The sequence below is a fragment of the Eleutherodactylus coqui genome, chromosome 8 (genome assembly GCF_035609145.1).
Source record: "Eleutherodactylus coqui strain aEleCoq1 chromosome 8, aEleCoq1.hap1, whole genome shotgun sequence".
Lineage (NCBI taxonomy): Eukaryota > Metazoa > Chordata > Amphibia > Anura > Eleutherodactylidae > Eleutherodactylus > Eleutherodactylus coqui.
The window spans coordinates 170,028,650-170,042,500 of record NC_089844.1 but is presented as its reverse complement, the minus strand read 5'-3'; the positions used below and the strand labels follow the sequence as shown (position 1 = coordinate 170,042,500).

Genomic DNA, 13,851 nt, shown 5'->3' with positions numbered 1-13,851 from the left:
TGAATGACCATCTATCAAGGCACACCTTCATAGATTACCCTTTCAGAACGTGGTATAATGCAATACTATTGTACTGCAGTATACTGTATGAGCGATCAAAAGATTGCAAGTTTAAATCCCATTAAAAACAAGTTTATAGGAGTTTTTTATTAAATATTAGAAAGAAAATTAAAACTTGTAACCCCCCCCAATAATGGCACAATTTTATTTCCTAGGTCTTTTCACACATTAATACTTCAGAGTTTTCCAGCACATTATGGGGTACACCAAAGAACGGAGAAAGGCTGCAGCAGGAAGGGTTAAACAAGTTCTATAATTATGCTCTAGTCACATCCAGAGCTGCATTCTCTTCTCTTATATAGGCTACAGCCATGGCTAATCGTCCTGCGATGAAGGTGGTCGGTGGGATGCCCCTCCTAGGGCCTTTTGCAGAAAACTGGGAGAGTGTTCAGTGTTTCCAGGCCAGAGAAGAGGACTTGCTGATCGCTACATACCCGAAATCTGGTGAGACTGAGGAACTTTATACACAGGGGCGTCCCTATCCTTGTCAGTCCCAGAGTCTCTGCTCTTCAGGTAGTAGCACTGCTGGCTGGGGTATCGGTATGTGGCACCGCTCCTCTTCCACTGTCCTTGTAGCTTCACCAGTCTTGTTGCGGGTCTGACTTGTCGTTACCTCTGACCTACCCTATAAACCTGCCCTTGTGTGCTCTGCCCCGCTCCTGAGTGCTTCATAATACCATCTTTAGGCTGCCTGTCCACGGGCGTTGCGGTATCTTGCGGCAGATCTCTGCCATATGGGAGCAGGGGCTGTCAGACGGATCTCCGCTGTCGGCCTATCTGACAGATAGGCTGACCGCAGAAAATCGCAGCAAATCACAGCATGCTGCGACTTGCTGGCTGCAGCGAAGAATCGCAATGATTCTCCACTCGTGGACAGGGGGCATGCGCATACTGTCAGGGGTTGAACCGGCGACCCAGCCCCTGTGCTTGAGGGGGCCCAGAGGCCGTCCTCCACCATATACAGGTACACTTTCAGATCGCACTGTCTGCGGCCGCCTGATTAGTGCGGTCTGGCCGACAGCATGAGCCAGAGACGAGAGGAGGAGGAGGAAGGACTAGATGAGGACAGGGGAAGAGGAGGGGGGATGAGGGAAGGAGCAGAGAGGACACAGACTCGTGCACAGCATGGCATGGAGCATGGATGATGAGGTCCTCTCCTTGCTGCTTCCCTCCTGCTGACACTGTGTACAGCTGCTCTCCTCACCACAGAAGTAGTCCAGGCCCCGGGGTATCTATCTAGTATCTATCTGGCCTCATGTCCACTCGCACGCACGGATTTCACTGCTGAATCCTGCACATGCGCACCAATTTCTTTTAAAAAATCTGTCTTTCCGCATATCCGCGGCACAGCACAAAAACAGCTGCGGATACGGACATCTTCCATAGGCTTCAAAGGAAGCTGCGGGAGCCGCCTGTGTGGCAGATCCACAGGAAAATGGAGCATGCTGCGATTCCTTCTCGTGCATGCGACCCGCACGCCAGGAAGGAATTCATCTGCATGCTTTTAGCTGCCTTACTGATGCTAATGCATCCCTATGGGCAGCAAGAGGCACGGATCTCCCTGCAGGGGCCACGCGCCAGTTTTATAAGTAAAATCTGCACGTGGGCATTGGCCCTCAGGTATAGGGAGGGGGGGGGAAAGGGCCTGGGGGGGAGGGCGGACGGCCCAAGCTGAACTTTTGCACCCGGGCCCGTGGTACGCCTTTAGGTATGCCCCTGGTTCACTGCGTTCCCTGCGGCCGAATTATCACTACAGGGAATACAATCCAAACCCGCCCATGGACCACCAGCCTTATGCCTGCATCACACGAATGTATTTGCAAAGTGTTTGCACGTACAATATGTAGTGAATAGAACGCTCTGCAGCTCGGTAGCCTCACGCACGTGCCATGCCTGGCCCACGTCTTTAATTTGGTGGTTCAGCGCTTTCTGAAAAGCTACCCACGCTTGTCAGACCTGCTCGGAAAGGTGCGCCAGCTCTGCGCACATTTCCGCAAGTCCCACACAGGCGCTGCCACCCTGTGCACCCTGCAACATCGGTTTAATCTGCCAGTGCACCGACTGCTGTGCGACGTGCCCACATGGTGGAACTCTACGCTCCACATGTTGGCCAGGCTCTATGAGCAGTGTAGAGCTATAGTGGAATACGAACTCCAACATGGGCGGCGCAGTTGGAGTCAGCCTCCTCAATTCTTTACAGAAGAGTGGGCCTGGTTGGCAGACATCTGCCAGGTCCTTGGAAACTTTGAGGAGTCTAACCAGATGGTGAGCGGGGATGCTGCAATCTTTAACGTCACCATTCCTCTGCTATGCCTCTTGAGAAGTTCCCTGCAAAGCATAAAGGCAGACGCTTTGCGCTCGGAAACGGAGGCGGGGGAAGACAGTATGTCGCTGGATAGTCAGAGCACCCTCCTGTCTATATCTCAGCGCGTTGAGGAGGAAGAGGAGGTGGAGGAGCATGAGGAGGAGGGGAAAGAAACAGCTTGGCCCACTGCTGAGGGTACCCATGCTGCTTGCCTGTCATCCTTTCAGCGTGTATGGCCTAAGGAGGAGGAGGAGGATCCTGAAAGTGATCTTCCTAGTGAGGACAGCCATGTGCTGTGTACAGGTACCCTGGAACACATGGCTGACTTCATGTTAGGATGCCTTTCTCGTGACCCTCGCGTTACACGCATTCTGGCCACTACGGATTACTGGGTGTACACACTGCTCAACCCACGGTATAAGGAGAACTTTTGCACTCTCATACCCGAAGAGGAAAGGGGTTCGAGAGTGATGCTATACCACACGACCCTGGCGGACAAGCTGACGGTAAAATTCCCATCCGACAGCGCTAGTGGCAGAAGGCGCAGTTCCGAGGGCCAGGTAGCAGGGGAGGCGCGGAGATCAGGCAGCATGTATAGCATAGGCAGGGGAACACTCTCTAAGGCCTTTGACAGCTTTCTGGCTCCCCAGCAAGACTGTGTCACCGCTCCCCAGTCAAGGCTAAGTCGGCGGGAGCACTGTAAAATGATGGTGAGGGAGTACGTAGCCGATCGCACGACCGTCCTCCGTGACGCCTCTGCCCCCTGCAACTACTGGGTGTCGAAGCTGGACATGTGGCCTGAACTCGCGCTGTATGCCCTGGAGGTGCTTGCTTGTCCTGCGGCTAGCGTCTTGTCAGAGAGGGTGTTTAGTGTGGCTGGGGAATCATCACGGATAAGCGTACCCGCCTGTCAACCGACAGTGCCGACAGGCTTACACTCATCAAGATGAACAAAGCCTGGATTTCCCCAGACTTCTCTTCTCCACCAGCGGACATCAGCGATACCTAAACAATAAGTAGGCTGCACCCGCGGATGGAAGCATCGTTCTCCATCACCATCAAAAACGGGGACCTTTTAGCTTCATCAATCTGTATATTCTATTCATCCTCCTCCTCCTGCTCCTCCTCCTGAAACCTGACGTAATCACGCCGAACGGGCAATTTTTCTTAGGCCCACAAGGTTCAGTCATATAATTTTTGTAAACAATTTTTATACGTTTCAATGCTCATTAAAGCGTTGAAACTTGCACCTGAACCAATTTTTATTTTAACTGGGCTGCCTCCAGGCCTAGTTACAAATTAAGCCACATTAACCACAGCGATTAATGGGTTTCACCTGCCCTCTTGGTTGGGCATGGGCAATTTTTCTGAGGTACATTAGTACTGTTGGTAATTTTTTTGGGCCCTCACCTACAGTGTAATCCAATTAATTTTTTGCCCACCTGCATTAAAGCTGACGTTACATCAGCTGTGCTGGGCACTGCAATGGGATATATTTATGTACCACCGGTGGCTTCCTGGGACCCACCCATGCTGTCGGTCCACACGGAGTTGTAACTGCATGTGTCCACTTCTAAAGAACCCCAGTCTGACTGGGGCATGCAGTGTGGGCCCAAGCCCACCTGCATTAAACATGACATTACCTCAGCTGTGATGGGCAATGCAATGGGATATATTTATGTACCGCCGGTGGCTTCCTGGGACCCACCCATGCTGTCGGTCCACACGGAGTTGTAACTGCATGAGTCCACTTTTAAAGAACCCCAGTCCGACTGGGGCATGCAGTGTGGGCCCAAGCCCACCTGCATTAAACATGACATTACCTCAGCTGTGATGGGCAATGCAATGGAATATATTTATGTACCGCCGGTGGGTTCCAGGGAGCCACCCATGCTGTTCGTCCACACGGACTTCACAATAGGGAGTTGTACCTGCCTGTGTCTACTTATAAAAATCCCCAGTCTGACTGGGGCATGCAATGTGGGCCGAAGCCCACCTGCATTTAATCTGACGTTAGCCCTGCTGTCCAGGGCACTGCAATGGGATACATTTATGTACAGCCGGTGGGTTCCAGGGAGCCACCCATGCTGTGGGTGCACACGGAATTCCCATTGCGGAGTTCTACCTGCCTGTGACTATTTATAAAAAACCCCGGTCTGACTGGGGCATGCAGACACCTTGACAGAATGAATAGTGTGTGGCACATAGGTTCCCCATTGCTATGCCCACGTGTGCAGCTCCTGATGGCGGTGGCACAGGATTATATTTCTCATTGCTTCTGTACAGCATTGTGGGCTATCGTCCTGCCCCTTTTAAAGAGGGTCGCTGCCTAGCCGTGCCAACCCTCTGCAGTGTGTGCCTGCGGTTCCTCCTCATGGCAGACGCACTTATAAATAGACATGAGGGTGGCGTGGCATGGGGGCAGCTGAAGGCTGCACAGAGACACTTTGGTGTGTGCTGTGGACACTGGGTCGTGCGGGCGGGGGGGGGGGGCAGCATCTAACCCAGGAGAAGTGGCAACGGAGTGTCATGCAGGAAGTGATTGTGCTTTGTTGGAGGTAGTGTGGTGCTTAGCTAAGGTATGCATTGCTAATAAGGGCTTTTCAGAAGTTAAAATTGTTGGGGGGGGGCACTCTTGCCGCTATTGTGGCTTAATAGTGGGACCTGGGAACTTGAGATGCAGCCCAACATGTAGCCCCTCGCCTGCCCTATCCGTTGCTGTGTCGTTCCAATCACTTTCTTGAATTGCCCAGATTTTCACAAATGGAAACCTTAGCGAGTATCAGCGATATACAAAAATGCTCGGGTCGCCCATTGACTTCAATGGGGTTCGTTATTCGAAACGTACCCTCGAGCATCGCGAAATTTTCGTCCCGAGTAACGAGCACCCGAGCATTTTGGTGCTCGCTCATCTCTAATTGGTACGGGTTGAGACCTCAGGTGCCAGTTCAGAAGAGTTTTGTAAACTAACTGCTCTCTTGGTGGATCCGGCTCATGTATTTGTCTTGACAGCCACTGCAGAAACTGAGCTTTCCGCAGGTCCTGACAAATAGTAAGCCACGTCCAATTCTGCAAAACAAAGGTTCTCCTGGGTCATCGCTTAGCCCAAGGAACTAGACATCTGACATAGGAACAAAAGCCACACCTGTACTTACACCTGCTTCTAAACTCCGCACCTTTCTGGGCTTTGTTTCATGCTGCCGCCCATGGATCCACTCTGTTTCCTCTCTTATGCAACTACTCTATGACTGTCTTTCAATCATTCTTTTCTCTCTCTCACCCCTGCACCCTTTTACACTTTATCATTTATTCTTTTCTGTACTGAATTTTCTGGCCATATGACGACAGTATTGACACAAAAGCACGGGGGACAACCACGGCCACTTGGATACTACTCCATGAGGCTGGATCCAGTGGCTCGAGGAGCTCCCTCATGTATGTGCGCGGTGGCAGCAGTACAGGCAATGGTTGACAAATCTTCGGAGTTGGTATTGAACTACCCCGTAGTGGTCCTCACCCCTCATGACATCCGGAGCATATACACGCAAGTGCAACCCAAGCACTTCTTTCTGGCCCATCAAATTTAGCCACAATGTGCTCCTGTCATTCTTTTCAATGTTACTACTACCTTGAACCCGGCTACTCTTCTTCCAATTAAGTATCCTAGTTCAAAAGGGGGGGAGGAGAAGACATAGGTGATCTAGGTATTGCAGGTCAGCTATTTTTAAACAAGGTTCTGATCTGTTTGAAATAGAATACCAGCCTGATTGTCTAGCGGTAATCGGTGCAAGGGGTTTCAGGAGTTCCAATTCAGCTGGCAGAAACTGAACCGCTTGAGGTAATGTTTAAAGGGTAGTGATGCCTCACGCGCTTCCTTGTGCTGGAAGGTCCTGAAAGCATATTGGGAACCGATGTGATGGGGCCCTTGGGATGTTGTATCGAACTTCACCCGTCCGGTGAGGCTCGTATACACCCCGGGTCTGAAAGTCACCCGACCTTCTGTCGGATGGCAGCAGACCAAGCGACACCTCTCCCTGTCCTCACTCTTATGCACGCAGAGGAGCAAGATTTTAATGTCATTCTCCGAGCCTTTGGGATACAAGACAGACGGACCTTGGCAGACTGTCAGTCTCATTGGTAATGGTCTACCTAAAGGAAGGGGAAAAAGCCCCCTTGGTCCGTCAGTACCCCCTGGCACATGTCCAGGAAGATACAATTGCAGACACTGTCTCTTCTTTATGTTAACTTAATGCCCTTAAGGACTGTGTCTTCCCAGCCAATACCCCTTTTGTTCCCCGTTAAAGAGAAAGAGTTTAAAGGGCCAGCCAGACTGTCAGTATTTGTTTGCATTTATTTTCAGAGGAAAGCAGTACTGTTGGACAGTGCTGCCATAAGGGGCACAGAATAGCCCAAAACCAGTTCACCAGATGCATGAAGCTGGTATTAGATGCCTGGCCAATTCCCGAGGGCACCGCCCTCTTGTAATATGTTGATGATTTACTTTTTTTTATGTACTCCTGACCCAAATAGTTACCTCAATTCATCACTAAGCCTTCTGTGTTTCCTCCATCAGAGTAGAATGGCCGCAAAGCCAGCAAAGACAAACTTCAGTTCTGCAAATCTCACGTAGTGTTCCTGGGCCACTGCCTAGGTCCAGGTGCTAAACACCTGACGCCAGAGCGCACGAAGGTGGTAAGTGACATGCAACTTCCCACCTCCCATGCCCAGTTGCGTACCTTCTTGGGACTGGTTTCATACTGTCGTCCGTGGATACGCTCTGCCTCCATGACCATGCAGCCTCTGTACGACTGTTTGGGTTCACGGCCATTTGCCCTAACCCCGCAGGCCGAGTCAGCCTTCCATCAGCTGAAAGTACAGATAACCAGACTGCCAGACTATGACAAACCTTTCCAAATGTACATCACTGAGATGGCGGGACACGCCACCGCTGTACTGACACAAATGCATGGTGACAAAAAGCGACCTGTAGCATACTACAGTGCCCATCTTGACGCGGTGGCTAGAGGGTCTCTATCATGTGTCCGAGCGGTTCTAACAGTCCAGGCGCTACTGGACAAAAGTTCTGACGTTGTCCTAGATCAGACCATGGTGATCTACACCCCACATGACATACATGGTATCCTGACACAGGTAAGCCATAGACATCTGTCTCTTGCCAGACAGATAAAAATTGAACTCGCAGTGCATTCCTCCTCGAACATCTCATTCCAAAGGTGCACCACCTTGAATCCAGCCACCTTACGTTTACTAGGTGACGTAGATTCAAATGGGGGGAGTAAGTACAGGGGACCAGTTGTTTTACAACTCCCTGAGTGACGAACAGGAGGCATTTGACACCCGAAACCAGCATGACTGTGTGGCCCTCATGGCCCAGGAAATGGCTGGGTTTGCGCATGTCACAGACAAGCCCCTGCAGAACCCCCAGTTTGAGCTGTTTGTGGATGGATCCAGATACATGAATGACGAAGGAAGGTTTGTAACCGGTTTTGAAGTAGTCACACTGAATGAGATACTTGTACAAAACCACTGCCGCCACACATGTCAGCGCAGGCCTGTACAATCGCGAAGGATACCACTGCTAACATCTACACTGATTCCAGGTACGCCTTTGGTATTGCACTTGACTATGGGCCTATCTGGCGCGCGCAGAGCTTCACAGCTCAAGGCAAGCCGATCAAGAATAGAAAAGCTGTAAGTTTACTAATGAAAGCCATCATCTTGCCAGAACAGGTGGCCATAATAAAGGTTACTGAAGCCCCTGTTAACAAATGCATATTTTGAGTTGTTTTTTTTTTATATACATGGTCCCAGGGTGAGGATGGACAACTCCACACTGGATATGCAGTGGTCACACAACAAGATGTCCTAAAAGCAGAATGCCTCCGCATGTCTCAGCACAAGAAGCGGAACTGAAGGCCCTCACTGAGGCATGTAGAGTGGCAGAAGGTAAGATGGCAAACATTTACACTGACTCCCGGTATGCATTTGGCATAGCTCATGATTACGGCCCAACATGGAAGGCCAGACAGTTTTTTAACCTCAGCAGGACAGCCAATTAAGAATCATGCAGCGGTGCAGAGTCTCTTGGAAGCCCTACTTCTACCTGACAAAGTGGAGAGCTCACACCAATTCCTACATCAGAGAAGCAAGAGGCAACGTCATCACAGACCACACAGCAAAGGCAGCGGCCCTCAAGCCGTGGAAGAAAAGAAGAATTTGACAAAAACTTTGGACATTGACAAAAACTTTGAACTTTGATATGCTAAAGACTTTACAGTTAAAAGCCAGCAAGGAAGGAAAAGACAAATGGACTTAATATGGGAGCAGCAGAAACAGTACGGTGTATGGCGGACAGTCGACAGAACTTGCCTACCACAGTCCCTGTGCCCCATGATGGCCCAGCTGATGCCCGGAAAGACGCACCTCTCAAAGTAGCAATGATGTCGACGCTTGAACAAGGAAGGGTGGCTCCTGGGTTTTCTGTAGCTGCTGCATCATTTGTCCAATTTTGCATGATCTTTGCCTTAAGCAACAGGGCAGAAGTAAATTTGCCACATAACACTTGCCTAGACCACTCTACCCATTTCAGGGATTGCAAATTGACTACATTCAGCTCCCACTTGTTAGGAAGTATGAATATGTGCTTGTTGTTGTTGATTTCTTTTCAGGTTGGAGACCTACCCTGTTACTAAAGTAAATAAGCAGGTAACTGCACAGAAGCTCATGAATGAGGTAATCCGCAGATACGGGGTATTAGAGACAATTGAGAGTGACAGAGGTACACATTTTACAGGTGAAGTGATGCGAGAGGTGATGTCAGCCTTTGGGGTGGAACAAGCGTTTCACACCCCATACCACCCGCAGAGTTCAGACAAGGTTGAAAGACTAAATGGTACGCTTAAGTTGAAAGAAGTGTTGTTTGGCTCTATGCCAAGATTGGGGCTGTATCATCCACAGGCCCTACAGCAGGGCTATGACACAGTAGCCGGATATGTAAAGCACCTGTGTGACCAACTAACAATAACACAGAATCTAGTCTTTTTCTTCCATTCCAGACCCAGACAATTTAGAGGTATCACACTCTCTACAACCTGGAGACTGGGTGCTCGTAAAGAGGCGTGTCCGGAAATCCCTAGGGCCCAGATTCAAGGAGCCCTATCAAGTCCTGCTGACCACACCTACTTCAGTAAAAGTTGAAGGAACTGTTGCTTGTCTTGGGACTAATGGGACTTTTCACGCCCTGCTTTGCCCCCCCTCCCCATGAGAAGGAAAAATGAAGGACATTTTGTTTATTGATGGACTTTTTGGACTCCTCACTCCATGCTTCGCCCCTATGAGAGGGTGCAAAATGACAATGCCCAGAACCACTTTGTTAGACACCACCAAATACTGGTAGATGGACTGAACACCGCACAGGTGAAGGACTGTTGGACTTGCACACACACACCTGGTGCCACTAGTTTTCTTTTCCTGGTTGTTACTGTTCCGCCGAAAGAATTGCTTACATGGACAAATGAAAACTCAGAAATCTGAGATAGCTGGTGGGGTAACACATTTAGTTCTTTGAACCCTGCCAATTGGTTCTCTGGTCTGGGAGGGTGGTTCATGGGAATTTTACAAGGTATGCTTCAAGTAGCAATGATTTTGCTCGTCACATATATATTGCTTTAAAGTTAATCACGTCTTGTACCACACGTTGTAGTGAAAAAGCTTTTGCTAAACTTTAACCCAGATGGACTTTGGGACCACCACATGACTCTAGGGAATCTGGCAGGAGCTGGCACCACTCGGGTGAAGTACCTAGCATGATGGTGGACCCTATGTCCAAATGGGGGAATGTGAGGGGTTAATTCGTGTTTATGCTTTTCTAAAGAGAAAGATAAGTGTATTTCATCTTCTTAAGCTTAACCACAAATACGTGTAAGGGTTGACGCTTTTAAAATGGACTACAAAGACTCCATTTTGTCTCTTTGCTTCTCTGCTATAATACACATATATTTTGTATTAATTTCAACTTTCACTTGAGAAAAATGTTAGATTTCAGTTAGAATGATCCACCTGGAAATATTAATTGGATTACCACTAGGTTTCTGTCCTGTTCTTATCTTTAAATAATTCTAGTTGAAACTTAGTAACAAGCTTACAGGAATGTACCTCCCAATTACACCTACACAGAGGAAGACATACCGATAAGAGGCTGAGATGTTTTAAATCAATACATGTGCTTATTAATTGTAATTGTATCTGGCATAAAGCCACTTGCTTCGTAGAAATGCATAAAGATTGAATACATTGTACATTAAACAGGCATTTCTTTGGTTAACACATACGGTGTGGTGTCCATTGAACTCCTCAGAGTATACTCGCAAGATTCAAACAGATTGGGAAGCAGACAGCATCAGCTGACGGGTCCCCTTGTGACCCCCCCCAAACAATATGGTGTGTATGGTGGCAGTAGGTCAGGGGGGCAGTGATATGGTCTGTATGGTGGCAGGAGGTCAGTGGGGCAGTCATATGGTCAGTATTGCAGCAGGAGGTCAGTGGGGCAGTCATATGGTCAGTATTGCAGCAGGAGGTCAGTGGGGCAGTCATATGGTCTGCATGGCGGAGGGGTCTCTGCATACACAGTGTATTATAGAGGTAATGTATCCATTGTTCCCATATAATCTTATTTCCCCCTATTTATACTTGAGTGATGTATTATATATAAGGGATGCACTATATACACGGTGCAGACAGGATCGCTGAGCAGAAGAACGATTTATAAAAAATCACTGATTACAGTTGTTTGTATTAGTTTGTAATCAGTATCTTCTACCACCAGGTGGCGACATTGCACTGCTGAGGCACTCACTAGTACAATGCAATGGTGTGTTGCTGCCACCTAGTGTTTCTACACGGAATGTGGATTGTGTTTAATATATTACCGTGTATTTAATGTCAAAGCTGTTCTACAGGTCCCTCCCCTTTATAATGGCTCCTCCTCTTTGTAGAGGCTGCACACCTCCATTTATGCATAGGAATTATCAAACAATTTTGTCCTGTCACCAGTAGTTTACTTTCTTGTAGTTTATAACTGTTTTGCCATTACCATCATGAAAGTCATTTTTGCAGGAGGTGGCAGGAGGTCAGTGGGGCAGTCATATGGTCTGAATGGAGGTAGGAGGTCAGTAGGGCGGTCATATGGTCTGTATAGTGGCAGGAGGTCAGTGGGGCAGTCATATGGTCTGTATGGTGGCAGGAGGTCAGTGGGGCAGTCATATGGTCTGTATGGTGGCAGGAGGTCAGTGGGGCAGTCATATGGTCTGTATGGTGGCAGGAGGTCAGTGGGGAAGTCACATGGTAAGTATTGCTGCAGGAGGTCAGTGAGGCAGTCATATGGTCTGTATGGTGACAGGAGGTCAGTGGGGCAGGCATATGGTGTGTATGGTGGCAGGAGGTCAGTGGGGCAGTCATGTGGTCTGTATTGTGGCCGGGGCTTAGTTGGGCAGTCATATGGTCTGTATGGTGGCAGGAGGTCAGTGGGGCAGTCATATGGTCTGTATGGTGGCAGGTCGTCAGTGGGGCAGTCATATGGTAAGTATTGCAGCAGGAGGTCAGTGAGGCAATCATATGATGTGTATGGTGGTAGGAGGTCTGTGGGGCAGTCATATGGTGTGTATGGAGGCAGGCGGTCAGTGTGGCAGTCATATGGTGTGTATGGTGGCTGGAGGTCAGTGGGGCAGTCATATGGTGCGTATGGTGGCGGGAGGTCAATGGGGCAGTCATATAGTGTATATACAGGCAGGAGGTCAGTCGGTCAGTCATATGGTCTGTATGGTAGCAGGAGGTCAGTGGGGCAGTCATATTGTGAGGGTATATATATATATATATATTGCCATATGTTTTTTTATGCTTTATACCTATATGCAAGTTTTATTCAATTCCAAATGAGAAAAAACTTATATGTCGCCTTACATCAGATATTCCAAGGCTTTGCAAGGCTGAGAGATGTTCTAGAAATTCAGAGATGATACCGAACCAGACATGAAGGCCGCGTGTACTTGGCCGTTTCCCCAGAAGCGCTGGAACAAGATATCAAGATGTTCAACCATGTACATAATTTTCACTGTCTCAGGCCGGAAATCCGGACTGCCCATATATGGTTATTAGCCCATCACCCCTTGATGGTGATGGGACAAAGGGTATAAGATCTCATGTAATCTGTAATAAAGCTCGACACGTCGGCAAAGCGCAGCCATGTCCCATGTGAGGAATTATACCAGACCTCCCTGTGTGGTGTCTCTTCTTACCGCCGGCAACGGGGCAAGTGGGGTGGGCCCGATTGGTGCTGTACTTAGAATATTTTACCCTGACAATATGGTGTGTATGGTGGCAGGAGGTCAGTGGGGCAGTCATATGGTCTGTATGGTGGCAGGAGGTCTGTGGGGCAGTCATATGGTGTGTATGGAGGCAGGAGGTCAGTGGGGCAGTCATATGGTGTGTATGGAGGCACGAGGTATGTGGGGCAGTGATATAGTGTGTATGGTGGCCGGAGGTCAGTGGGGCAGTCATATGGTCCGCATGGCGGAGGGGGTCTCTGCATGCACAGTGTATTGTGGAGGTAATGTATCCATTGATCCCATATAATCTTATTTCCCCCTATTTATACTTGAGTGATGTATTATATATAAGGGATGCACTATATACACGGTGCAGACAGGATCGCTGAGCAGAAGAACGATTTATAAAAAATCACGGATTACAGTTCTGTTTGTATTAGTTTGTAATCAGTATCTTCTACCACCAGGTGGCGACATTGCACTGCTAAGGCTCTCACTAGTACAATGCAGTGGTGTGTTGCTGCCACCTAGTGTTTCTACACGGAATGTGGCTTGCGTTTACTATATTACCCTGTATTTAATGTGAAAGCTGTTCTACAGGTCCCTCCCCTTTATAATGGCTCCTCCCCTTTGTAGAGGCTGCACCCCTCCATTTATGCATAGGAATTATCAAACAATTTTGTGCTGTCACCAGTAGTTCACTTTCTTGTAGTTTATAACTGTTTTGCCCTTACCATCATGAAAGTCATATTTGCAGGAGGTGGCAGGAGGTCAGTAGGACAGTCATATGGTCTGTATGGAGGCAGGAGGTCAGTGGGGCAGTCATATGGTCTGTATGGTGGCAGGAGGTCAGTGGGGCAGTCATATGGTCTGTATGGTGGCAGGAGGTCAGTGGGGCAGTCTTATGGTCTGTATGGTGGCAGGTCGTCAATTGGGCAGTCATGTGGTGTGTATGGAGGCAGGAGGTCAGTGGGGCAGTCATATGGTGTGTATGGAGGCAGGAGGTCAGTGTGGCCGTCATATGGTGTGTATGGTGGCGGGACGTCAGTGGGGCAGTCATATGGTCTGTATGGTGACAGGAGGTCAGTGGGGTAGTCATATGGTGTGTATGGAGGCAGGAGGTCAGTGGGGCAGTCATATGGT

At 48.9% G+C, this 13,851-nt stretch overlaps 1 protein-coding gene across 1 annotated transcript in view; it reads left to right on the top strand.

Annotated features, from left to right (window-relative positions):
* Positions 1-367: 367 nt before the first annotated feature.
* LOC136578014 (sulfotransferase 1A1-like) overlaps positions 368-13,851 on the top strand; it is a 47,902-nt gene continuing 34,418 nt past the window's right edge. Inside the window, exon 1 of the mRNA XM_066577920.1 lies at positions 368-504. Coding sequence (XP_066434017.1) covers positions 372-504 — 133 coding nt within the window. The 5' untranslated portion in view covers positions 368-371. The remainder of the gene's footprint in view (positions 505-13,851) is intronic.